The sequence below is a fragment of the Struthio camelus genome, chromosome 1, assembly GCF_040807025.1.
Source record: "Struthio camelus isolate bStrCam1 chromosome 1, bStrCam1.hap1, whole genome shotgun sequence".
NCBI lineage: Eukaryota > Metazoa > Chordata > Aves > Struthioniformes > Struthionidae > Struthio > Struthio camelus.
Genome location: NC_090942.1, coordinates 41,115,522 through 41,140,562, shown reverse-complemented (window position 1 = coordinate 41,140,562; position 25,041 = coordinate 41,115,522). Strand labels below are relative to the sequence as shown.

At 45.8% G+C, this 25,041-nt stretch overlaps 1 protein-coding gene and 1 long non-coding RNA gene across 4 annotated transcripts in view; one reads left to right on the top strand and one right to left on the bottom strand.

The window, feature by feature from the left end:
* KCNMB4 (potassium calcium-activated channel subfamily M regulatory beta subunit 4) overlaps nt 1-18,297 on the bottom strand; it is a 21,600-nt gene extending 3,303 nt beyond the window's left edge. Inside the window, exons 1-2 of the mRNA XM_068935572.1 lie at nt 17,905-18,297; nt 9,108-9,235 (exon numbers count right to left, since the gene is read on the bottom strand). Of these exons, the coding sequence (XP_068791673.1) occupies nt 9,108-9,235; nt 17,905-18,243 (467 nt within the window). The 5' untranslated portion in view covers nt 18,244-18,297. The remainder of the gene's footprint in view (nt 1-9,107; nt 9,236-17,904) is intronic.
* Nucleotides 18,015-25,041, top strand: LOC138066346 (uncharacterized). 3 transcript variants are annotated; one of them, XR_011139714.1, is made up of 4 exons: nt 18,015-18,326; nt 19,149-19,274; nt 20,976-21,149; nt 24,266-25,041. It is a non-coding gene; the product is annotated as an uncharacterized lncRNA (long non-coding RNA). The 3 variants fall into 3 exon arrangements; XR_011139717.1 differs by having other exon boundaries at nt 20,976-21,606; XR_011139716.1 differs by lacking the exon at nt 24,266-25,041 and having other exon boundaries at nt 18,156-18,326; nt 19,068-19,274; nt 20,976-23,936.

Below are 25,041 nucleotides of genomic sequence, written 5' to 3'. Positions count from 1 at the left end.
TAGACGTGTATCCTTCCTTAAGAGGTCAGTGAAGCCAGACCACTGGGCTACACCTGATATGTGACTTAATTATGGCCGCCACATTTGTGTTCTGCGGTGCCTCCACCAAAACTGCTGTGACGCTCCAGAGTAGGCTGTTAGCCTGCAAGTTTCCGAGGACGGGCACTGTGCTTCTCTCTTTATTTGTGTAGCAACGAACAGAATAAGACTCTGACTACGAGCAGCTCAGCAATATAAAAGTTGAGACTTGGTAACATAAAAACTGATCAGAAGAAACCCACGTGTATTCAATAGTCGGACACGTGAAGTCTGTTCAACTGAAATCCTCCAGACACATAATCAGGCACATGTGGAGAGCATGTATTGAATAAAATAATATTAATTTTATGTGCGCAGACTCGCCAGTTTATGGCATATAAATGATAGCACCCAAACAGAAAATGCTTTCACAGGAAGAAGAATACTGCTTTCCTCGTATTTACTGTATCATCATCTGTGAATAACAGAGTGCTAATTGGCAATGAGACCATAAGTAAACAGCATTCAATCCTCTCAGCTCTAAACTTAAAAACAAATACTTAAACTAAACTTCTCCTGTGAGTGGATACTAATCAAGAGTACAAAAATAAGGGGAAAGCAAACACACCAGAAAATTAGATTCAATTAGAGAAAAGAAAGTTTGATGAGAAAACATCTGTGCCAACCACAGCAGCAATGAATTATAAATGATCATTATAGGCAGGCATTTAACTGTATCCTAGTAATTTACAAGAGTTTCCCTTTTGGAAAAGAGTCAAAGACTTACAAAGACCCTTAGTGAAGCCACGGGATGAGTGCTGTTTTTAGAGGATTCTCTATAATTCATACATTACAGAAGGAATAGAGCAATTTACCACTGACTTTCACATTGTCTGTTCAGAGAATGCATAAGGTCATGGCTGGCTCCTCCACAACCACATTTACTAAGTGACTACAGGAACTATATTTAAGAAAGTAAATGCCCTTCTCTACTCAAGGGGAGGGACAGACAGGCACTCCAGGAGGGTGAGCTGGAATAGAGAGGAGCTCAGTGATCCCCTGGGACGAAGCCTCTCGGCACTGACTATACAGGGCACGTAGGCACCGACGCACCTAAAAATGATGGGAGAAATCTAGGCCTTGTTCCTATTTAATCTGCACAGTTATTCCAGAAGAGCCACTGCGCTTTCCGCTGCTCTTTATCTGAACCCAAATTAACTTTCCAGTGCAGATAAACACTAACCCCAAGAGAGAATGACAAAGATAACAAAGGCAGATGGTGCTTCTCCAGCCTGCTGCCTGACAAAACGCTGCCGGGAGATGGATCGCTCGCTCCTCCAAGGCAAAATCTCCATTATCTTCCTGCAACAGCCCAGGGAAACGTATCAAGATCAACTGCTGCAGCGTACAATGCCAGCTCTTCGTGTTTTCGTAACTCCCTCCCTCTCCCTTCAGAACCAACTCATCTTTGTCGCTACACCTGCTGAACCGCAAGGAGGTTTCACGCGGCCTCAACGGGGAGTGCTCGGGAGGCGCTGAAGCCACACGAAGAGATAGCGGAGGAAGGAAGCCTGGCATAGACGGCGCGGGAGTTTTTAGTCGCAGGTTAAGAAGCTCTCCTCAGTCGATCCATCACAGAAGCTGACAGCAGTTACCGAAAGTGCTCTGGAAAACAGTTTAAAGCACGTAACAGCAATAGAGGGCCCCACGGAGAGGCAGCTTTGACAACAGAGGGAAACGCTTGAAGAGGGGTTACTGAAAAAGAAAATCTGTTTACTATTCTCCTTTCAAGATAACTCCTTTCACCTCTGCTTTTCGGTGCTGAGATTGCAAACAACAAGGAATAACAGCTGCTAAAGCATGAATGGATAATCACCTCTGCTACCTTCACGACAACCTGCAAGAGGCCCCGGACGCGCTGCTGCGCTGCTGCCACGCGAGGCAGGAAGTGCGAGCTCGGGAGCAGGAGCCCCCGCGGCCGAGCCGACAAAGGCAGCTGGCTCAACACTAGCTCGGCCTCCGCACGGTGCCGTGTTGCACCACACACAAACGCTCCGTGCCAACGGGCCGGCAGATGCCGGATTGCCAGCACATGGCTCTCAACCACCAGGATCCAAAACCACTCCAATATCAGAGAGGAAGGCAGGGATGGATACCACAGCCACAGGAGATAACAGAAAGCTGAGTGGGGGGAAGACCACTGCAGAGAAAACATCAAGGACAGCATTAAAGCGGAAGGCGCTTCTGTGGAAGGCAGAATGGTGCAGAAGCAGGGGAAGACCATCCAGGCAGAGGAGACAAGAACAGGAAAAATACCCCAGTGACTGCCAATGCGCTGTGCGTTATACTGGACTTGCAAGTTAGTTGAGAAAGCAGCTTGAAGAGCGGCTGCAGGGGATGAGACTCCTCTACAGCAGAAATGCTGGAGCCCTGGGAACCACGCAGCTCTACAGGAAGTGCATTGCAAGCTTGGAGGGGCCATCACAACCCCAAAACCCTGGGCCCTGTGAACAAGATAACTGGACTCAGCATCTTATTTTCACTGAATAATGCTTTCTTCCTTTGAAAGAGGGGTACAGGAACACAAATTGGGCGATCCCACCTGGCTCAACAGCCACGGACCACACTGCATGCAGTGTGAGCGAGGGTCAAGGAGACTGTCTGGCTACAAACCGAAGAATAAACGTGTTTGCATTTGTTTTCAGATGCTCTGTGCCAAACAAAACAATATGTATTTTATGTAAGATCTGTAAGCTCCAAAAAACAGAATGGGGAGAAAGGATATCAAGGGGGAGGGGTGCTGGAATCAGAATTAATCAGATGAATTAAATATAGAAAAGTCATTAGTGATTAATTAATAGGTTAGTCTACAGAGGCTGGATTCCACTTCTTCCAGGCTGTTTGTTTTCCTCATGTGACTGGAAGAACTATCCTCCATCTCCTGAAGAAATTAATTATCACGCAGGGAAGAAACCCTCAACCATAACGGTGGTAGTCTCTGAAGGAATCTGTTAGGTATCCTGACCGAGGACTGGGAGTGGCAAAGCAGCTGTCTTTGGAAATTTGTAACTTAAATACCAAATGTTTGGGGAAAACCCTCAGAGCACTTGCAAGAGATTCTGCAGTAAAAAACAAGAGATGAGAAATAAAATCTGCTGGTAAACGATACTCAGAACGCTACACAGGGTTCCACACTCCTCTCCTGGTTCATGGGCTATAGCCCAGCAGCGAGAGCAGCTTACTGCAGTATATTCTGTTAGCAGCACTCGTGGCCAAATTCATTATTAGAACAGAGCGTCGCACCAATTCACCTTAGGGTTCAGCACGCGTTGAAACAGTTCTGTTATCCCAGTGTGAAAATCTTTGGTTTCCAGCCCCAGGCATATGCAGTAGGAAGTGAAGTTACGCTAATTCAAGAGAACTACCACGCGCATTTTTGAATCAGAAACATGGACACAGAGATACTCATCTTGGCGAGCACAGACAGACAGTGTCAGTCACCAAGAGAGGAAAGCAGACTCACTGGCAGTGAACCGCTAAACACGCGTGGCCCCATACAGTTACTTCTGAGCCCTGGATGTAACGACAATGGTTGAGCTGTGAGAGGAGAGGACATGGAGCCAGGCTTCGACGGTGGAGGCAGGCTCCCAGGACTGTGCTGCAGGTGTTCTGTAGTCACAATGGACAAGACTAGAAACTGAGAAATCAGATGTGCTATTGGGCCTTCAGGAGAAGATGCCTTTTACTGATTACCATCTACACATGAAACAGAATCCCACAGCACCAGGAAAATATCGCAGCCACCCAGGAATGCTACGCACAAACCACAGAGGCAGAAAACTTGAGATGAAATCTCTGAATTCCACCTCTAATTCCGTAACTTTCAGCAGCAGCCAAAAGAAGGAGAGCAGGAACGTGGAAAGGAGCCACAGGGCTGCTGAGGGAAGGCAGGAGGCAGCAGAGGAGGTTACAGAAGTGGGCAGAGAGAACAAGAGGGTGGTGCCAGGGGGAAGAGAAAAAAACCACAGGCAGTAGGCAAACAGCAAGAAGAAGAACAGAGAGGGGTGTACTTCCACAACCATCAGACAAGGAGAGAAACACAACTTTGGTTTAGTGCAGTGAAGACAAAGGCCGAATAGGAAAGAAGAAATTCAATTTTGGTTGGTCTTTTTGGTGTTTGACTGATTAGTCCACAGCCTGCATTTTCACCTGCTGTCTACATCCCCACACTCCACCAAAAGGACAAATCCCAGCTCTCCAAACCGTGCAGGCAGGAAGGTGCAGCCCCTCGGATGGAAGCGGCTCCTCGGGGGGTGGCGTTAGCACCAGCAGCACCGCTCTGCCGCTCCTTGGCGGAAGCTGTCCCCGCGGCAGCAGCATGCCAGCAATCAGGTCTGGGCCTCGGCCCTCGCACACCTGAAAGCTGCAGCCTTGGTCGGGTGTTTCCCCGAACGTGGTAGATTGCATTGGTCTCAAAAATATATTTTGACACGGATCAGGCATCCCTCAGGAATTGCTATGGTTTTGGGGAGGGGGGACAAAAGAGCAATGTCACCGGAGGTCACAGCGACTGGGCTGGTTATCTGCTTGTGGCAGATGAGGCTCTCCCAGTCTCTCGTAGCCTTTGGTTAGCTAGCAAAGCCAAGAGAGGAGAGTCCTTCATAAATCCCTATTTTCAGGCTTTCAAGTAAACCACCCCTTTCACTGAGAAGAAAAATAAATAGCTAGCAGAACACCCAGAACACAGTAGCGTAAATGTTTCAGTTTTGCATCGGGAGACGGTCAAGTACTGAAGTAACATGTACCGAAGTTTTGACTTTTATTTTTAGATACTTCTATAAAGATGATCTGCCTGTTCCCAGAGCCTGAAGGCCTGCAGCTTGGCTTGGAAACAGAGGAGAGAAGGTGCCCTCTTTCCCGGAGAAGACGCTCTCATGACAAGGACGCAACTTTGCTAGAATTTGTCACTTTTCCCCTTGAAAATCAGCAGATCTAACTAAAGATATTGCCTTTTCTCTGCAAGTACAGCATATTTAATAAACTGATCTTTGCTCTGCCACTTCCATTGATGATCTCCACTCAAATGTGTTGACTAGGAGAGCAGCACATATTCCCCCAAGCTTCGTTATGGGCTGTCTCCTGCTTCTGGTGATGCTGCCAGCTCTCTGGTCAATGCAGAGCCTCCCCAGGGGACGGACCCAAACTCCTAACACTCTTGAGAATTAATTTAGAAATTAATTGAGAAAACTTAGTAAATATCAAAGCAAACCGAGGTTTCTGTGCCACCCTTTATAAATGAACAGCTTTACCACCAGAACGCCTTTGCCTTCTGCAGATAATTATTCCCAGGGAAACGGTCTACAGGGTAGCCCCAACAGCGTACGAACGGTCGCTATTTACGTGACAGTGCTCACTCTTCAAAGCTCAAGTGAACTGGCATACAGCAGCCTCTGTGCACAAACACAGTAAAGTGTAAAGCATGACGGGTTCATCTGCTACGCTGCCGCGAAGAAACCACAGCGCATCCCCGCCACGCTGGGTGAACGCAGCGAAAAAACAACAGTGCCACATAAATGAGGCACAAATAAGAAATGACTTGACATATGTGGCTCTGCCTATCTCTGCAGAGATTCAGGAGCATGGCATGAGACAACGGAGCTCCTTGTTTCTTTTTGTTGCTGTTGCTGCTGGTGTCAATGAGACCTTTAACCCAAAGAAATAAAGATCTTCCACCTGGCCTTTTCCCACAGGCCTCCCCTCTCTGGGACTCGCAGATGCGACCCTTGTTCGCGTGTGGCCCTGGCTACAGACCTCAAACCCTCTGGCTTGCTGGAGTTCTTTTAGGGAGAAGCCTGCAACGCACTTAAATCCCCACTTTTGAGAAAACGAGTTCCCCCTGAATGCTAAAGGTGAGATCCACAAACCCTGAAGCACTAGAGCCTTCTCAAAATATTGGCAACAAGCTGAGAACTTTGTCTTAGTTTGTCATTTATTTTGTATTCCAAGTCAATGAATGTTGGGTTCTGGTAGGCAGGTCTCCCTACAAAGTGGGAGTACCATCATGCCAACAGGCTCCATAACCAAGGATCCAGAAAAACAACTTTCCCATGCAACTTGCACCACTGAACCCAAAGCTAGCCAGAGAAAAGTAGGACACTAAATATAGGTGTCTACAGCAGCAAAGCAAAACCGCAGCTTTCAGTAGTTTTCTCTTGCTTGCGCTCACTCGCTCTCTCTCCAAGTTAAGTTGTGCTTTGGTTCCCTAAGATAAATGTCGGATACCTAGTTGTGCTAGGCTTCTCTATTTATATGACTGAAATTGCCAGGTTTGCTTCTCACCCTTTCTGTCTAAATTTTGAGTGTGCAAACTGCATTGCTCTTTTTATGTTTCTTTTCAAACAAGACTGCTGAAATGAGCCCCATCAAACTAAAGAGAAAAGGTATGTAACAGTGAACTCCATATAAAGTAGTAATTCTGAGAATACTACTAAATTAAGTTTGATGAAGAGGAAACGATGTTAATTCATTGGCCAAACATCTGCCTAGGATTTTATTCTATTTCAAAAGAGATTGTATTATTATTGTAAATTCTGCTCTTTCTAAGGAGCCTACCACTATATTCTGTACACTGCTATATTTAAGTATAGACTTATATAGAATAGTTAGTTCTTCCACACAGTCCAGAAAGTACTGATAGAAAATGAGCACACTTCTATTTTGAAGTCAGCAGATTTTCCCTTTAGTTCATGTGTTTTCCCTGCTTGACAAGCTGTTTAGTTATCATAGCTGTAAAAGTGTACTTAAGCAAGCACATTCCTAGTCAGCAAGACTAACATTTCAAAACTTATTCCTATCTCTAGAAGAAAATAGATGGCGTACACATTTCAGCTTAGACTCCCTTCAAGTATCTTTGGCAGTGAGCCTTGCTTCTGTACTGTACATAAATTGTTGTACGATCAGCAAAAGGCAAAGTGTTTTAAGGCTGCCACAGTGTTTGGCAATAACATTTAACAATACAGGATACAGCAACACTAAGGAAAAAACATGCTTGAGCGCTGCGCAGTTCTCTTGAATCAGCCCAGGTACGTGGCCAACGCTGGACCGCACACAACCGTGCAGCACATTTGCCTCCACCTCACCCACAGGCGTGATGTGAGAATCACCTCACCCAGCTCTGCACACCTACCATGGCAGTGCCTGCCCCTGAGCACACCACCCTCGGCTCCTTTTACGCTCAGTGGAGAAATAAGACACCTCAGGGCATGTTTCATCTAACCTCTATTAGGCATTTATTTCAGGATAAGATAAAACGCCCCTGTTTCTCCCCAGTGACTATAAAAGCTAACTTTCACAGCAAAGACTGGCCACGCTAGCTCGGACGAATCCCATCTGCTAAGTCCCCTGCAGAAGATGCCATGTGTCTGACCGCCCTCTGCTCCTCACTCCTGCAGCAGCTGCCGCAGGTCCCAGGTGCCAGCAGCGCAGGGTGCCAGCAGCGCCTGCCAGCCCAGCGCAGACAAAGCCATCGCTCTGCTCTGGTCCACAGACCTGAGCAGTGGTACCGTGGGGACGAAAGCAGCCCCCAGTAAGCGCACTGCCGGGTCTGACCACACATCAGTGCAGTGGTGTTAAACTGGTGCCCTAAGTTTTAGTCTCTGGCACGCAGCCCAAACTCCGCACGCTCTCGACATTGCTTCATTCCCTGCAGGGGGAAGCAACTACAGTTTTTGCTGCAAAGCATGGGTGGTTTCCCTCTGGAAATGGCTGCAGAAAGACCTGGCCAGGGGAGAGCAGACTGTCATCCTGTAGAGGCCACCTAGGTCTCTAGTCTCAAGGGAAGGGGATGACAATCATAGCCAGCCCAGGACGAACCCAAAGCCTCCAGGGCAGCCAGGAGGTCGTCCCAAGAGAGTCAGGCACCTCTTCACCTGCCATCCTGCCCCAGCTCCCCAGTTCCTCTCCGGTCTTAGCACACACTGGCAACACATTTTCCTGCCCATGTTCCCTAGTAAACCCAAATATCTGGAGCCGACACTCCCATACGGAGCCCTTGGTTGGACCAATGAGTACTGTGTTAGTTCCACCTAAACCTCCTTCATCTGTATAACTTCCAAGTACTTGTGGGATAGGATGCCCTTCTTCCTTTAGGTCCTGATACTACAAACATTTATGCAAGTGCCTAGCTTTGCTACCCAGAACAGTCTCCTTGGCTCTAACAGAATTACTCATGCTGATCAGATTAAGCATGTGTTATATGCTTGCAGATTTGCAGTCTAAATCCCACAAAACCTTGGCTGATCTGGAGATCCTAGATATTTCCTTTACACCTGCCAGTCCACATGGACCTATCAGCACATTCACTGCTCTTTTCCTGCACTCCTTCCAGTGTGCCTGCACGCTGCAGTAAGAGTAAGTTACAGCCACATGTCACCCAGTACATCATTACCAGAAAGAGACAAGCAAGAGAAGAAAATTCCCTCTTCTTCCCATTTACGGAAGGAAGAAAACCACATATAACCCTCGGTACGCGTGTAAGTCACATCACAATTGGTAGTAAAAGGAAGAATCAATACAGAAGTCACTTGCTTTAAGCTACAACCCCCACTGTGCAAGTATGAATAAAGAGTGGTAATTCTGTGAACGTTCAGTAATTGTGCCTGATTCATTAATCCTCCACGAATACAATTCCTGAGTAGGTTTGTGACATTTATTGGTCTCCCTTTTTCCTCTAGGCCCTCATGAACACAGCAGGATTTCTTTCCTTTTGGGGGAATGAACATTAATACCCAAGTCAGCAGTTTGCTATTTGAGTGTTAAAAAACCAAAGATGCTGTTTCCCATAGAATGGCATGTTTTAAGCACAAGTTTCCCCAAAGCTTTATATTTTTACTTCAAGCGACAAAGATACCTTTTCTCTTTTTATAGTATTTTTTATCAATAGTCAGAATTGTCTTGTAAAGTTCTACCCTAAAGCATATATGCTAAACCACATCACCACATGTATATATATATTTCAAACAGAGCCAACAGACAGCTGCTAGATGGATGCATAAATACTTCTGCCTATGCAAATGGAGAAGATTACTTACCTTAAGTGTTGGTTAAAATAGCATGTAAATGGTTGTGAACCCACTTTCTCTTTCCAGTATTTCTGCTTGTACGTGACGTTCTCAGAGTTCTCCTGATCGTCTCTTGCACAGGGAGGAATGTACGAACACTGTCAAAACATGTTGCAAAACAGTTACTTCTATGTTCAGGAACACAAGGGCATTACTTTCTCTGGGTTTTCCTCATAATATTAATATTATTAAAATGGGCAAAGAATAATTAGTACAAGCTTCAAAGAAATGAAGAACAAAAATTTAGCTGAACTGTCCTTGAATTCTTAATTACTGCTTACATGTACTGGAAAAGAATCCATGAGCATTCAGAAACAAAATAAAGGTTTTATCCATGTTTTGTTCCCTTATCAAACCAACTTGCCACTTAACAGCCTGTTGTTTTGCAAGACGAATGCAAAAATGATACTTTAATTTTGATGTATTTCTGGCAAGCCGCATGGATTGGATTTGAGCTACTTCCTATTTTCAGTAAGGCAAGCAAACAAAAGTTTTGTTTAGGACTATACTAATAAATAATCAAAATATTGCAGCAAAATTTCCTGCACGTTGATATCTGTTGGCAAAAGATGCGTATTCCAATTTTACAGCATGTGGAAACAAGCACAGAAAGTTAAAACCCCATTTCAGCAAAAAGGTTCAGCACCTGCTTCGACTGTATGGAAGTCAATAAGGTTTGGGCATGCAGTTCAGCTGTTTGCAGATCCCAGCATCAAACATCTACTTCAAAGTCCAAAGAGATCAAGAGAAGTTCTCCCACTGACTCAGTACATTTCAGATTGGACTTGTACACACACTCAGCTCTACGTCGCGGAGAACCCACATTTCTTCTTTCTGAGTCTTATCTTTAATGCATCACCCTTCCCTTCTAGCCATTGGGAATTTAAAAAATAAAAGATCAATACTCAGCTAAATCCAATACTGGAAATATCTCAGTGTCCAAGCACAATTCCTCCTATTGCTATTAGGCATCTGTAGGAGATGATCATTAAAGAAGATGTTGTTAATCCAAACTGAGTAATACTGCTTAACTTATCCTCAGATAATGTAACGGCTTTTCATCCTGGTAGGGGCATGGACAGCAAAGGTCAAAATGCACACATACTGACGTGTAATTTCTTTAAAATAGGGAGCTGTAAGCACAAAATAAGTGACTGGGAAGGTAGCTACACACCGAACCAAGCTGTATGGAGCTAGAAGTCAATCTCCAGCATAAAACAGCTTGAATCTCTGCCAAACCAGGGGGATAGGCGAAATCTCAGGATTTTATTGGCCTGATCATGTAAAACCTGACCACTTCTGTCAGCACTTACAAACACTGCCAGTAACTTCCATGCTTCGAACTGGGAACAATCTGCAAATTCTCGCTTGTTGCTGCCAAGCAGAAACTTGCCTTTTTTTCCACAGATAAGTGCCCCCATTTTCACATGAGCCCACATCTGGTGCGGCTACGGCACAGAGCTGCCTTTAGATCCCAGCTTAGATAAGCCTAAACAAGGATTCCTCTACTGCTGACAACTAAAAACGCAAAGAAGCAGCAACACCACTCTTCCAAAAACAGAACTCAGGATTTTTCACACGCTGTTATTTTCATTTTACGTAATTTTCCATGGCCTGCAATGTTCTGGTGTTGATAGCATAGCTCGGAAGCATCAACCACATTCCTTTTCTTCCTCCACCCCCCCAACACATGAGCGTATCTGTTCAGCAGCTGGATAAAGTTAGCAGACTTGGCATATAAACACCTGAGGGCAATCCTGGCTCTGCTCTGTTCCCCCTGGCGGCCACCAACTCGCCACGTCATCCTGTTAGAGGTGGGAGCTCCTGCGGAGCTCTTCTCCTCTGAAGAGCTGCTTCTTTGTGGCTGAGCCTACACCGTCTTCTGCTATGAAAGCGTGATCTATCTACCATTCCTATACTGGCCAAACTTTCTGTGGACCCTTCGGAGTCCTCCTCAAATATCGCATGAATCCTTCACAAAGCTCACGACCTTTTACTTTTACTTCAGTAGGAAGGTATTCAGAACAGAGTCTGTCAGGGCAAGAATTCTGCTTGATCTGGAAGATCTGAAGGGGCCCACAGACAGCTTCCCCAATTACCACTTCCCTCTCTCCCCATGTCAAAGGAAGACAGTGTAAGGAAGTACCTTCAGTACCTAAGGGGCCTACATCTGGAAGCTGCGTACAACAGCGAATATGCTCTTTGTAACTCATCCTTCACACGAGGATTTACACAAGTAATTCCAAAAACAGCTGATGAAAAACACATTGGATTCATCTTCATCTCTTCTCTCTTTATCTTCATGTGAAAAATACAAACAAGAAAGATGTCCAGGGCTTGCCATACAACACTGAGACCTCACTACTTGCAACTGTTGAGGCTTGGCATACCTGCAGAGAAGAGTCGTCCCTGCCTGAGAGGAAATCGTCGTATGAAACTCGTGGGTCACCCTGAAACCCTAGCATATGTCCTCATCCTGACGAGGGCCATGACGCCACCCTTGAGGCCACCCTAGGTCCAGCTCTAACCTGGATTTATCACCTGCTGCACGGAGACATGAGCAGCAAGCCTGTTTACCTCCCTGGGATGCCAGTATGGTTCCCACGAACCCGATGCTCATGTTGAGTCCTTGTGATTCACGTAGGTGGTAGAGCTTTCTTTTCTTAACTTTCCAAGCATATTTCTTGGGCACTTGGTTTGATCAGCTATATCGCTTTCTAAAGCACAGTCAGCATGTGGATAAAAGGGAATCATAACCTTGCAACTTTTACTGACATGAGTTGGGTGGATGACCTCCTGCTTTGGCAACGGGCAATTTCTGAAAGGCTAATTCCACAGTACACTGCATGAAATCCTACCATCAAAAAATAAATAAATGCCAAGTGCTAGAAAGCAAGCTAGGATGCTCTGTGTTCATTTGTAACTCAAGTAGGAACATCCATTTTTAATGGAAGTGTCCCAGCCTATGCTTTTCTTAACAAGATAGAATGAAGTTGAAGAATAGCACTTAAGATTAGACATTTAGAAAAAAATCTAATGGAGTGGAGATTTTTGCAGCGGCTCCACCGGTACAAGGTTCTGTAATCATACATCCTATACTATATCACAGTGATGATAAAATTGTTATGCAATTCAACTACAGTCTCAATTACACAGCTCAAAATCAGCATCAAGCTAATAATATTCCTCCTTCAATCAAAGCCACTCTTTTGACAGATGACTCAGGCTTCAATTCAGTAAAAATGTCAGAGAGCAGATCATACACCTTAACAGAAAGGGTTTTTTAAGACTTGCACCTGGCACGTGTCTGCTGACACTTCAGTGTCTCTGCTGATGCCTCAAAAAATTCCTGGTGATTTTGAACATTTCATCAGAGCCCACCAGAGCCCACCTCTTTTCCTGAGTGCACGACGCAGTATCCTCAGCTCCGATTTCCGAAAACGCTGATGGCCCGAAGCTGGGGTGACTCTCTGGGGCAGCTGCTGGTGCTCAGCGGCTCTCGCGGCAGACCAAACCCAGCCCCGCGCGCCAACTCACTAAGAGGAGGAGAACAAAACACCACCCTCTCCCATTTCAGCCTCTCCCTCTTCAAGGCAGGATAATTGTTACCCTCTGTTTAACTTAGCTTGTTTAAAGATGCTCTAGGCAGGTATCTTCATAAAAGTACAAAGCACCACTAGCACTAACAATTTTCAATTCCAAACCTCCAGGCGGTTTACCAACTTCCCTTAACTCTGTGCAAGAGCATCTGCAAACGTTACTGTGTTATCTTTGAGGCCCGGGAAAGCGCCACCTCCACCACCTCCCTGGCGAGGAGCAGCGGCGGGAGGCGAACCGGCCGCGAGCACCAGGGCAGCCACACCGCAGCCTGCGCCACAGCAGGGACCCTGGGACCCAAACTCACCCCAGCTGCACTCGCTGCAAAAAGGGACACAGGGAAACTACAGCGATGAAGCCTGGGATTCTTCTCACCTGACTTGGGGGCAACCAGAACACGTGGACAAGACATCGTATAATAAGCAGTCGGAATCACTAACTGCGAACGAAGAAAAAATGTACTATGTATTTATAAACAACTCCACACATTAAAACACGTGCTGATGTCAGGATAGTGCTAGCACTGTTGAATGCTGTCAGGTTATGCTCTTCTGAGTACTTTGGAGATTGCCAGAAAACTTGTGCGAAAGCACCAGAATAACACAAGATCTTAGAAAAAAAAGGGAAAGTTTTCTGATAATCCGAGTAAGAGGTTTGTTGGAATTAGCCCTGTAACTGAGAATAGCTTTAAAACAAGCTAGTGCAGCAACTTCTGTTGTAATCCTGGTGGTCTGGCGCTAAGGAAAGGCACAAAGCCAGCAGAACAAAAACAAGCAGCGATTCTTTCCAGCCAGCATTCATTTTTTCAATTTTCTGCTTCCTTGACAGACCAGATGAACAGATTGCACTCATGCAGATATCTAAGACGGTCTGATAAAAGTTGTTAGCTCTCCCCATAAATCCTGCTTCTCACTATCTCTCAATCTCTCCAAAGCATCACGTGCAAGTTAAACTCCCTGTAGTATACGACTCCTAACCTTTGGTGTGAAGATACTGGAGTAGGCATGCCACACAGTTAATTCTCTAAGTCAAGTAGGGGAAAAGAAAGATGTCCAAGTTTCTGCTAATCCCTGTTGGCTCCCGCTAGTCAATAGAGGAACCCCCCCGCCGCCACCCCTGCAGACTGTACCAAGGGAGCTGAAGCTGATGGCCACCTCCAATTTTTCCACACCTACGTTAATACAGACAAACCCCCATGAAGTGACTGAGTCTACAGTTTCTCGCAGTGGCTCAAGGGCAGTGAGGATTTACCAGCAGCAGCACAGTGTGTCGTGGACGCCAGCCCAAACACAGATCGGACGCTTCACTAGTCACCGGACCTCCCTTCCCAAACTACTGGTGATCGTGGCATAATTTGGTCTTAAATTTACTCTGTCACAGCTCATCTTTGAGAGGCTCAAAAATTAAAAAACAATTCCATTCCAAGCGCACAGTAGAGAGAGGTCATGGAGGAATCAGCAATTTGGTGTGGCATCTGAAAAATGGGTAACGTGACATGGGACCGCGAGCTGACGCAGCATACAGGAACAAGCGCTTGCTAGCTGCTCTGCAGCCCGCCCTCTGCCCTCTGTGCAGCAGGATTTCTGGAGGGCAGGGAGAAAAGCCACAAAAAATGGTTGCCATCATGTAATTAGGCATTTAAGGACACAAACAGGGCTGAATGAATTAGATTTGCAGAGGCCATTTTTTTAAACTCTGGAATTTCCTGTTGAAACATTCGATCTGCACAACCTTCACGCCCACGGCGGGACCCTTCCGGCCCCGTATCACAGCACACGATCGCTGTGCACTTCCACGTCGTCCCGCCCCGGGCTTGGGCTGGGGACGTGCCTTCCCTCCACCCCAACTGGGGCCCCGGGTTCAGCTCATCCATTCGAAACCAACCCCGCTTTGGAGGACTGCGCACGCTGGCAGCATAATTAGTGAGCTGGTCCAAGGGCTCCTGAGCTGCTCCGTCTGCCCGTTCGACGGCCGGGACGCGACTTCACCTCTTTCCTCTGCTATTCCCCTGCCAGCCCCGGGGCTGCAAAGAAGTGAGTCGCACCACACACGTGGTGACGTCCGACGTAACTACACTTCTACAACTACACTTTTACGTTCATGTAGAAGTTTTCCCAGCTAAGTCTTGGGCAAGTTTTTCTGGCACTATGCTCAACTTCAAGCACAGAAAGGGAAAAGCCTAAAAGCAAGAAGGCAGATATTATTAGCAGCTGATACATGCCACAGTAATGTTACTCAACTAAACCTATATTCCAGCCCCCTGTGCTGTGTTTGTTATCAACTCACTGCGTGGCCAGGCGAGCCTGACAAATTGACTTTGGAATTAATCCCCCTTAAACCTTATCTCAGAGATTACTATTGCTATCAAAGCAGCTGAAGAAAGGCTACCATCGCTCTATTTACTGAAATTTCTTCCTCGGAGACAACAACGAAAAGCAAAAAGAAATCCACATATCGCACAGACCGTACACAAATGTAATTGTGCACGGTGCTTCGTACTTACTTTTCTGGATTAATTCTGCCCCAGCTATATAATCTTTTAAGAGCTAAAATGAATCCAGGGCTGTACAATGATGTGATTATCTTAGGAAGGAACAGAAGAAAAAAAAAAAGCGTCCTACAGATAGACCTCAGTAGCGTAGACCGATCCGTAGCTGCAGATACCTTCATACACAAGCCCACTCTGCTACAGAGAGCAGACTGTTTTCAGTCCGACACACTGGGGATCCTCTTGGTGGAGTGAAGCTGCCAACCAATTTAGTATGGTTGTATGGTGTAACGAGCCCAAAACACGCGTTCCTCACACTGCTGATTTACCAGGACGAATAGCCACCCCGTAAAGCTGTTATACAGAACGTACGATTCCAAGACCGTTCAAAAACAAATCGCTCTTTTTCTCCCCCTTCGAGTTAGCTGGAATTGGCTAGTGCGCAGTATGCCGAATTACGTTAATACAAGCAGGTGGGCTATGAGGAGAGGATAGAAACAGGAGGGTTAACAAGGCTCCTTAAGTATTCATTCACAAATCCGTCCATACTGGCTCCAGATAATGACATCCACCAGATTCCTAATCTGTTGCTATAATTCATCTATTTCAGTGTAAAATCCAGAAAGCTCTTAAAGGCAGTAAGACTTTAGGACAAAAATAAAAAGAAGAATATAACTGCTCAGCTACACAGACGTTAAACTAGGAAGAAAAAAAACCCTACGCTAAAGCAACAGCTATACATCACTTCCTCTAAAAGGATATGTTTTCCCAATGAGAACAAAATGACTTTTAGTTTTATTTTGCATTGGTTTTGCATAAAAGCTCCTTAAGGTAAGGAAAATATGTGGAGCACATTTCTTTCTATGTTCTTTTCCACTTAGTTTAATTCAGTTAGTACCACAGAATGTAGTTACATCAAAAAATAGGTCCTTTCTACTCAGTCTCATCTAGAAAACTAGATTCAGTCATCAGCAATCAATATCCTACAGTAAACAACCCACATTTAAAGGTGCGATACTCGAGCTAGAGATAAATGGATTATATTTGTAAAAGCATGCAAGCACAACACGCTGCCAACGTGCAGACCTGTGTTGTTTGTTTATTAGCTGTTAAATAAATACCGGTTTCTGAACTACACAGACAGGCATCCCTCCCGAAGCGCTCAGTGCCTGCCAGCAAAATTCAAGCAGGTGCAACCCTAGTCTGCCCTGGCGCCAGCCTTCCCGGGAGCCAGGAGAAGACAGGACTAAAAAGTTCAAAAAAAAAAAAAAACAGAAAAAAAAAAATATCCCTCAAACTCCTTAGAGAGATCACTTGGCAGATGCTACAGTCGGAGCCCCAGTATGAAAGCCTCTGCTGAAACTGCGGATACTGGAAGGGCTGATGAGCCTGGGCTTGCTGGCGATGTGGTTCATGCCCGCAGCAGAGAGCCGAAATGCTGTGGGCCGGACGCGCTCAGGATGGCCTGGCCGGGGTGCCAGGGCGTCTTCTCCCCAAGTCAAAAGGGCAGCTTTTTCCCTGCAGGTCACTGACTGCCCTCCCGAACACGGCGGCAGCACCTGAGGGCCAAGCGCCCGCTTCGCCCAGCTCCCTCGCAGGCCGACGTTGCACCCGCTTCGCTGTCGGGCACGGTCCAGCCCAGCCCCCTCGACGCTTGGCTCCTCTGAGCAGTCCCAGCGCTTTCACGCAAATTGTGCCAGGTTTTATCACTCTGCTTTCCTCTCTGCTGATTTTTGCCCCGACAACCCTTGCATGCCAACGAGCCTCAAGGGGAAAAAAAGCAACACCCCAAACCCTAAGGTTACAACTTCACCTGTCTTCCAAGAGACAGATCCAAACTGGTACCAACACAGCTGCGGCGACGTTCTTTTCCTCTACCTTATGTCTGGGTGAGGTGAGGAAAAAAGAAGGGGTGAGACTGAAACCTCAACTTGTTTCATTCGACTGCTGCCTCCAATATGGGGGACCAGCCAGGAAGACATACCACCTCCAAAGGCTGCACAACCCCCCCGAAAGCACCAGGCTGCTCCTGGACTTCTGCATGCGGAGGACCCCTGTCCTGCGCTCAGCATGACCTGTCGCATCGCATCGACGTTTCTATCAACGCTCCCAAACTCTTCTCCAACATGCTCCCAATCTTGGGGGTTTTGGCGGGGGGTGGGGGGAGGGAGGATCCTGCTCCTTTTTTTGTTCTTCAGAAAACGACTTAACCAAATCTCCTCCGCTCAGTTAGAGTGCCAGAAAGATGACGTTTACTCAGCATTAAAAGAAAAAGGAGAACAGAAAATTAAATAACTCCCACTTAGGGGAAAAAAGAAAAAGTACGCTGTCATCATACTACCCAGCTTTACTAGGAGATGCAACTTCAGACTTAAAGGCACTTTTGCCCAGACTGTTCTCACGCGGGCAACGCAGAAATTTAGGAAAGAAAGAACGGGGGGAAAAAACTAGCGCTGAGGAAACTTTTGCTTAAACGCCCCCCCCCCCACACACACACACCGCGGACCCGAGCGCACAACCACGAGCGGCGGCTGCCATCCCGTTTGCTTAAACGAGGATTTTCCGCGTGTTTTTTATTCTTGGGGGGGGGGGGGGGGGAAGCAGGCTGCTGCGGGAAGCGCCGCGCCCGAGCCATCCGTGCCCCGGGCGGGTTTTCCCCAGGGGCGCGGGCGCGGGGCTCACCTTGGGGTTGGTGCGGAGCTGCCGCTCGTCCTCGTGGAGCAGGGCGGGGGCGGCGGAGCGCGAGGTGCGCACCAGCACCTGGAGGCAGGGGTAGCGGGCCGTGCCGCGGCAGGCGGCGCCGCACGAGAAGGTGCAGGCGAAGCGCTCGCCCAGCTGCCGCACCGCCAGCACCGTGCAGTTGGCGGCGCCGCCGGCGCGCCGCTCCTGCAGCGCCGGGCGCAGCCAGCAGAAACCCAACACCAGCAGCGACAGGAGGCCGGCGGCGATGAGCAGGAAGCCCAGCCGCATGCTCTTGTCCTCCGCCTCCGTGTACTCGTAGGCCGGGCGGCTCCGCGCCATGGCCGGGCTGTGCCGCTGCTGCCGCCTGGCCGCCGCCGCCGCCCCGCCGCTGGGGCCGCCTGGCAGCCAGCCGCTGCCATGAGGTAAGCTCCTTACCGCTCCCCGCCCTCCTTCCCTCCCGCCCTCCCCATTGCTAGGAGACCCGCGCGGGGTGCCAGCCGGCACGCGCAAAAAAAAAAAAAAAAAAAAAAAAAAAAAAGGGGGGTGGAAATGTAATTTATTTATTTATTTATTTATTTTACGGCTGACCTAATTGAGGCGGAAGGGACAGCTTGCAGCGGGATTATCGAGCCCGGGAGATTTGCTGCTGGGATGGCTATTCCGGATTAATGCCATGCGATGGGGGAGGACCGGGCGGGGAGAGGGGGGAGCAGCGCACAGCCTGGCCTGCCCGGCGGCTTTCCCAGGTGGGGAAGCCGCCGCCGCCGCCGCCGCCGCGCTGGGGCTTTTCCTTGGCACGGGAGAGGCGTCGCGGGCCGCCGGCGCCCGCTGCTCCCCGGGCTCGCCCTGCCTTCCCGGGCCCCGGCCCCAGCCCCGGGCCGACCCGCCGGGCACCGCTGAAGTTGCGGTGAAGCAAGTGGCTCCGGCACCCGGGGAAACACCCCGAGGCAGACCCGGGCTGGGCAGAGGCAAACAGCGCTGAGCAGTATAACGTTGTGCCTAAAGCCAAGTCATGAAAACATGTTACCCTACCCGCTTCTCCTCGCGGGGGCCGGGCCCCTGCTCTCCGGTGCCATTTCGTAATTAGCGCAGCGGTCTGCGAAAGTCTGCAAAGCCTCTCAGAGAGGCTAAGTCTACCTGTGGCATAAGAGTCACAATTACAGAAATGCATTATCTGGAAGTGAGGAAGCAGCTGCTGTTTGCATCGTACCGGGGCTGGCCTGACGTTACCCTACCTCAACAAGACTTTCAGGTGACTCAGCAGGCTCCGATGAGAGTGGGTACTCTGGTCTGTCCGCTCCGAGCCCCAAAGCTGGCATTTGCAGAGTACAGGCAGACCCAGCCTCTGACTCGTACATCATCATTTAAAGGTAAGCAAGATGATAACTGTCCAAACGTTTTGCCCAGGAATTGCTTTTAACAGCAAGATACTGACCTTTAAAAGGTAGCCCTAAAAGATGCCCTCTTCAAAACAGGTCTGCAGAAAGGCGATAGAGCCAAGAAAATACACCCAGCTCACAAACACACTTCTGCTATTACTAAGCATTACCCACCCCAGCAGCTGCAGTAGAACAAGCTCTCCAGCCCTGAAGTGCAGGAGCTCGTAGTTACGTTTTTATTCTGTAGTCTTTATCATAGGTAATTACGTAGAACAAAATGTGGCAATTTGAGATGACAGCTGAGCCAGATGAAACAGCAGACAAGATGGTACAGAAATAATAGAAAAATAAATATGGGAAATCGTACTTTCCTCCAGCCAGGTTTTTCGCTCGCTTCTCCACTGCAGGAGTGAAGCGGAGTGCAATATCAACAACGTTGAGCCCTCGGTTCCTCAAATTGAATATTTAGCAGCATTTGGCAAGAAGGCTTTTAAGAATCCACTCTGTGATAGGAATATAAATGGTTGCATTTGTGCTTGGCTGCACTAATGTACCACCACTCTGTCCTCAGCTTATAGTATAGTAGTCATTTCTAATACTAAAGGGTTTCAGAAAACGTGCTCCAGCTGTAAGCTTGGGAAACGTTTGTATATCGCCATTTTTACCTGTGATAAGTTTTTGTACTAGAAACAGAACTCATCTTGGTTAGTCCTTGGCTCTGTTCATGCATTCCCCTTAGTAATGCTTTGCTCCTAGCACTTTTGGTGATGGTAGTCTTTGACGGTGGACCTGTCTATTCTGTTTTCGTAATGTGAAAACACTAATTTTGATCAGGTAGGTTGGTTGCCTACCACCTGAACCCATCTTCCAAAAGGAAAGCTCCAGCCCTGTTTTTTCAATTGTCTTGCATTTTGTTTAGACCAACTGTGACTTGTCATCATTTTTATCTTTTGAACAGTTGGTGTTAAATCTCAATTCACTGGTTACCTAGCTGAATCATTTGTCATCCCCTGTATATAAAGTACTGTCAGCTGAAACTAAGGCAACAGCTCACTGGGTGTACGTTAACACAGTAACCTTGAGAGTTAGTCTTCCTGGTTGTTATCAGAAATCCACATCTGTGATCTGAGCTGGTGAGGCTATATTTTAACTGGAAACAGACGTTTACCAGGCAACCTCATTGTTTTCAAACTTCTGGACAAATACTAAGTCAGGACTGAAAGTATTTGGATCGGTCAGAAGTGGTAAGTGATTGTTAGTAGCTGGTTTGTAAGAGTAAAGCTGGGTACCTAAAGGCCTGGTTGCAAAGATTTTAGCTCTGCTATCATCTGCTGAAGGCAAGGAGTCAGCACATTGACTCTGAGACCCCAGGAACACGCGTTGCATCAGGAGCAGCCAGGGCCAAGAAAATCAGCGCAGAAGGTTAAGGTAGGCTGGAAAATCTCATTCCGCTGCCAACAATGAGGCACGACAGTTACAAAATCTGACTTCCGCAGGATTTATAGTACTTTCAGATTGTGGCTTATGTTATGAGCATTCTTTGGAAGCCAGTAAATTAATCCAAGCACACATCACACCATCATATTTGCCAGGGTGGGAAGAGCTGAATGTCTAATGTATCTGATAACTAACCTGAGGATCTGGACAGCTACACAAAACAATTCAGATTGATTACTTTCTGCCTTCTTTCAGATCTTTCCCTGCCCTGTGACCACGTGCAGGCTTACCTGTCGCTAGATGCGGGACGCCCATCCGCTGATCACTTAACTGAAGACCGCTTGCTTGTACGTTGCATGGTGAAGGTTCCTCCATCTTGGTTATGTGCACGTCCATATCTGTAGACTGCGTGGGACCTGGCGTACCTCTGTAAGCCTCCCTAGCTAAAAGCCTGGGCATCACTGACCTGCCCAGCGGGTAATACATATTAACAAGACTGTCTTGTCCAGCACAAACGAGGGACGAGACTGGTTCTCCGCAAAGATTTTTGTGTGAGAATTACTTTGCGTGAACAAATGCTGGTAACAGGCAGCAGACTGAAATGAGCTCTGTGAGCCCACGTGCCGTTTTTCCTGTGATAGTGGCCTAGCGATGGCCCTCCTAACACCTCTCAGCTGTCTGGCACCCTCTTCCATAAAAGTGCCAATAACAAACTGTAACATGCCTTTTTGCAACCAGTGCTGTGACGCCCAACAGGAAACACCTTGGACTTCAAAGGGAGGAAGGTCACACCTAGTTGACAGAAACACATGGGGGGGGGGGTACCCAACCCTCTATCCAGAAAAAGAGCTGTAGAGATAACTGAGGAGTATCTACAAAATTTCAGGTATGTTTGCCAGAAAGGACAAATTTGCTACCTTCTTTGCCCAAACTAAAAGCCACAAATATCTGAACATTTTTATAAAAATGTTAACTATCATTTGTCTTTGCATGACTTTTATCAGTTACTGTTCGAGTCACTACATATAAAGTGTTTCTGCAATACTAAATTAGCCTAAATTTCCTGAAGTTTTCATGACATCTTTTAAGTTGTTTTTGGGGGATATAAGTTTAGCGACCTAAAGCCTGCTGGGAATACAGTACTTAACAACAGTAGATTCAGTTGCATTTTACTTTGTCAACAAACCAGAATTTACACACTTCATCCCATATCTCCAAGGAAAAAATGGGGAATGCTTGTGCTCAGAAACCGAGGTATCACCCTTCCCTCATCTGCATCCACAAGAGCACCTCTGGGATGTCTTCCGTTTGCTCTTGATCAGGATGAATTTATAGGTGGTTGAAGGATGATGCAGATAATCATGACAATTGGCTAGTTTGCTGCTCTACTAAAGGTACAGGTCCTGCAGTACAGGATCTGTGTGTGTGTGTGTCTGTGTACACACCAGAGGTAGTTCAAAAAAAGTGATTCTTGCACAAAACTCTGGGCATCTTCAGCAGTAAAATGCTGACATACACCTATGTCTAGGGTTGGCATATTAATTCTGACAGGGGAGCATGTGAAATGTGGATGAAAATGCAAAGCCTAGGAAACTTGGGATCCAAGCTCAGTTAGCACTGCTAGTTCTGAAGTGGATTGAATCAGTAACATTGAAAACAATGGCTAAATGTATTCCAACTTTACTTTCAAAAAATAAGCTTTAACTGCAATAACCTGGTTTTAGAAGGTAAAATCAAATCTACTGAAGTAATTCAAACGGTGGTTTTAAAATAAGAAATCTAGCTGCATTTCCTCTAGTCTTTTAAATATAGCTGAAGCTTTCAGATTTGTGGAAAAAAAGACTATAGATTCTTATCAAAGGTAGGGAGAAACCCAAACCCCAGCTACACCATTTTAATTCTTGTGCTATACAACCAGTTAATTCACATTAACTGCTTGCCCCAGTCTGCACTCTTTACCAGCATTTGAATTTTACCAGTGCAGTTTTTCGGGAGGAGGAAATACTGAGAAACATGATGAATGGATATGGCATTTGAAAACAAGAGCACATTCAAGATTTCATTAAAAAAACTGATTGTCATATTTAGTATTTTAAATCAAAAGCAGTGTCTAGCTACATTATACTTAGCATCACAGCTGCGCGTTTAAAAACTCTTCTTGAGCGTGGCAGATAGCAATCACGTTTTCTTTCAGCTAACAACCTGCCATAAAAATACTTTCAGTTAGGAGTGAATTATAAACTAAATTTAAGTGCTTTTTACTTTAGGTGATAAATATCTTTAAAGCATTGTTATTTAGGAATTGAATACCCTTCTTCAACAGTCATTGCCACCTACATATCAATGCAATATCCAGCTGACTGCTGCAGAGACCTGTGCCTTTCGGTACTGCTTAGGTCATTCCAAAGATAGTTTCAAGTTACTCTTTTTGGTTAAATGGAACAGAGCCGAACAGCACACCGCAAGCATTCTCAAAAACAGTTTTTAAACTACAGTACAAATATTTTATATGTTATTTTGGGTAGGTTTTTTTTTTTCCCTGCAATCATAAATGTAAAAGTACAAAAAATATGGGTTGGGGGAGGGATTTTAAACCTGACATACAGCAAAATGATATAATTATACATCCTTGTACCAGATAGAAGTCAAGTCTGAATCAGTGGTGTGGGTCAGTCACGAATCCTAACATGCACCTGACACTTCAAGTAACTCAGGTCACAGTCACATGCGCGAGCAGTTTTAACCATGTGAATATCTTCAGGAGTCACTGGATTACTTGTGTATTCAATTAGATCAATCAAGCACAGGAAGGGACTCACGTGCTTAAGTATTTGTGGCGTCAGGTACCAAGGCAGAGATGATGAGTACTGAGTGGGGTTTTTGTGGTTTTGTTTTTTTGAAACCTCTTAGGTGCGTTGTCCTTACCTCCTCCCTGCTTGATTCCTAAACCTGTATCCAGTGGGTAAAAACCATTTTACACTGGAAATCCAGGCTAGTGGATGTCCAAAGAAATGCAAGCTGTTTACAAATATTTGAGTTATTTAAATAATATGCAATAATGAGACACAAATATGGGAATATTTGTGAAGCAGGCCAGAAACATGAATACTTCTAGCTGTTTTCAAGAACGCCAGCTTTACTATTAAGAACTTACCTTGCATGTTACATGTTACTGTAATTGAGAAAAAAAGCTTAAATAAAAATATTTTCAAAGTAGCTTTCTATTCTCTCCCATAATTTATAGTGACAGTGGAATGAAAAGACACAGAAAGAGCCTTAGACCTTAACTGTCAGTTTTAAAAATCGCTTGTGTGATTTAGTCACCGAAATGCAACATTTAAAGAGGGTTGAGGCTTTCTTCCTTTCAGCAGAAAAAAAAAAGCAGTATAGTTTTTATTTTTTAATTATTGTGATAATACCTGCTAAGATGTGTTTTCAATTATATACATTGTTTTATACTTAAAACTGTTTCTCCTGCTTCAGGAGTGCAAAGTGAAATGAAATTACCTATTTTAAAGTCTCCATATATGCTTCTTTAATCACAGGAACTAGGACAAGTGAGAGCCAGATCGTTCTCCACTTTGAAGGAACAAATCATCAGTTCCTTGCTAACAACGGAGAATTTTGTTAGGATTACAACTTAAGCATCTCAAATTTTTGAAGTATCATACACCTGAATGCAACTGTCATTAAAGTAACCTTTTGAAAGACTTAGATTCTCAATTTTAGCTTAATTATTTTTAGAGGTGTCATAAGGTATTTAATAGTATGAGATATCTCTTTTAATGTAATTTATCTTGCCCCCTTTACTATCTCTGTTATTCATTTTAATAAGACTGGCTATGCAGACCAAAAGGAAAAAAAAGTAGTAATCACAACTGATTTAAAGAGGTAGATACTGGTTAGGAAATCTTTAGGAAAAAAATCCAAGGTCCCAGTAGACCTCTGTCAGTAAGAAATTCCACATTTATCATGGAGTATTAAGCTTCGGGAAAATTATCCTTTTTTAAAAAAGTCAGGGCTGTTCTGATTTGAAGAAAGAAAAAGTCACAATCTTTTTCAGCTCTGTTAATCATCATTTAGATTATAACCATTCCTTCTTTCAAGCTGACAAAGCAGCTTGCTTTAAGTTATAAAAGGATGATAATCAGGTTTATCTGTTTATGTCTCTCATCTTAAAAACATATAAAAATGTAGAATTTAAAGTTGCTATACACCTGTTCTGGAAACAAACACTGTCACAAACGGTCAATTTCTGAACACAGTTTGATAAATGCCAACAGGCTGTTGTGCACTACGTAGAAAAAGAGCTTAAAACCTG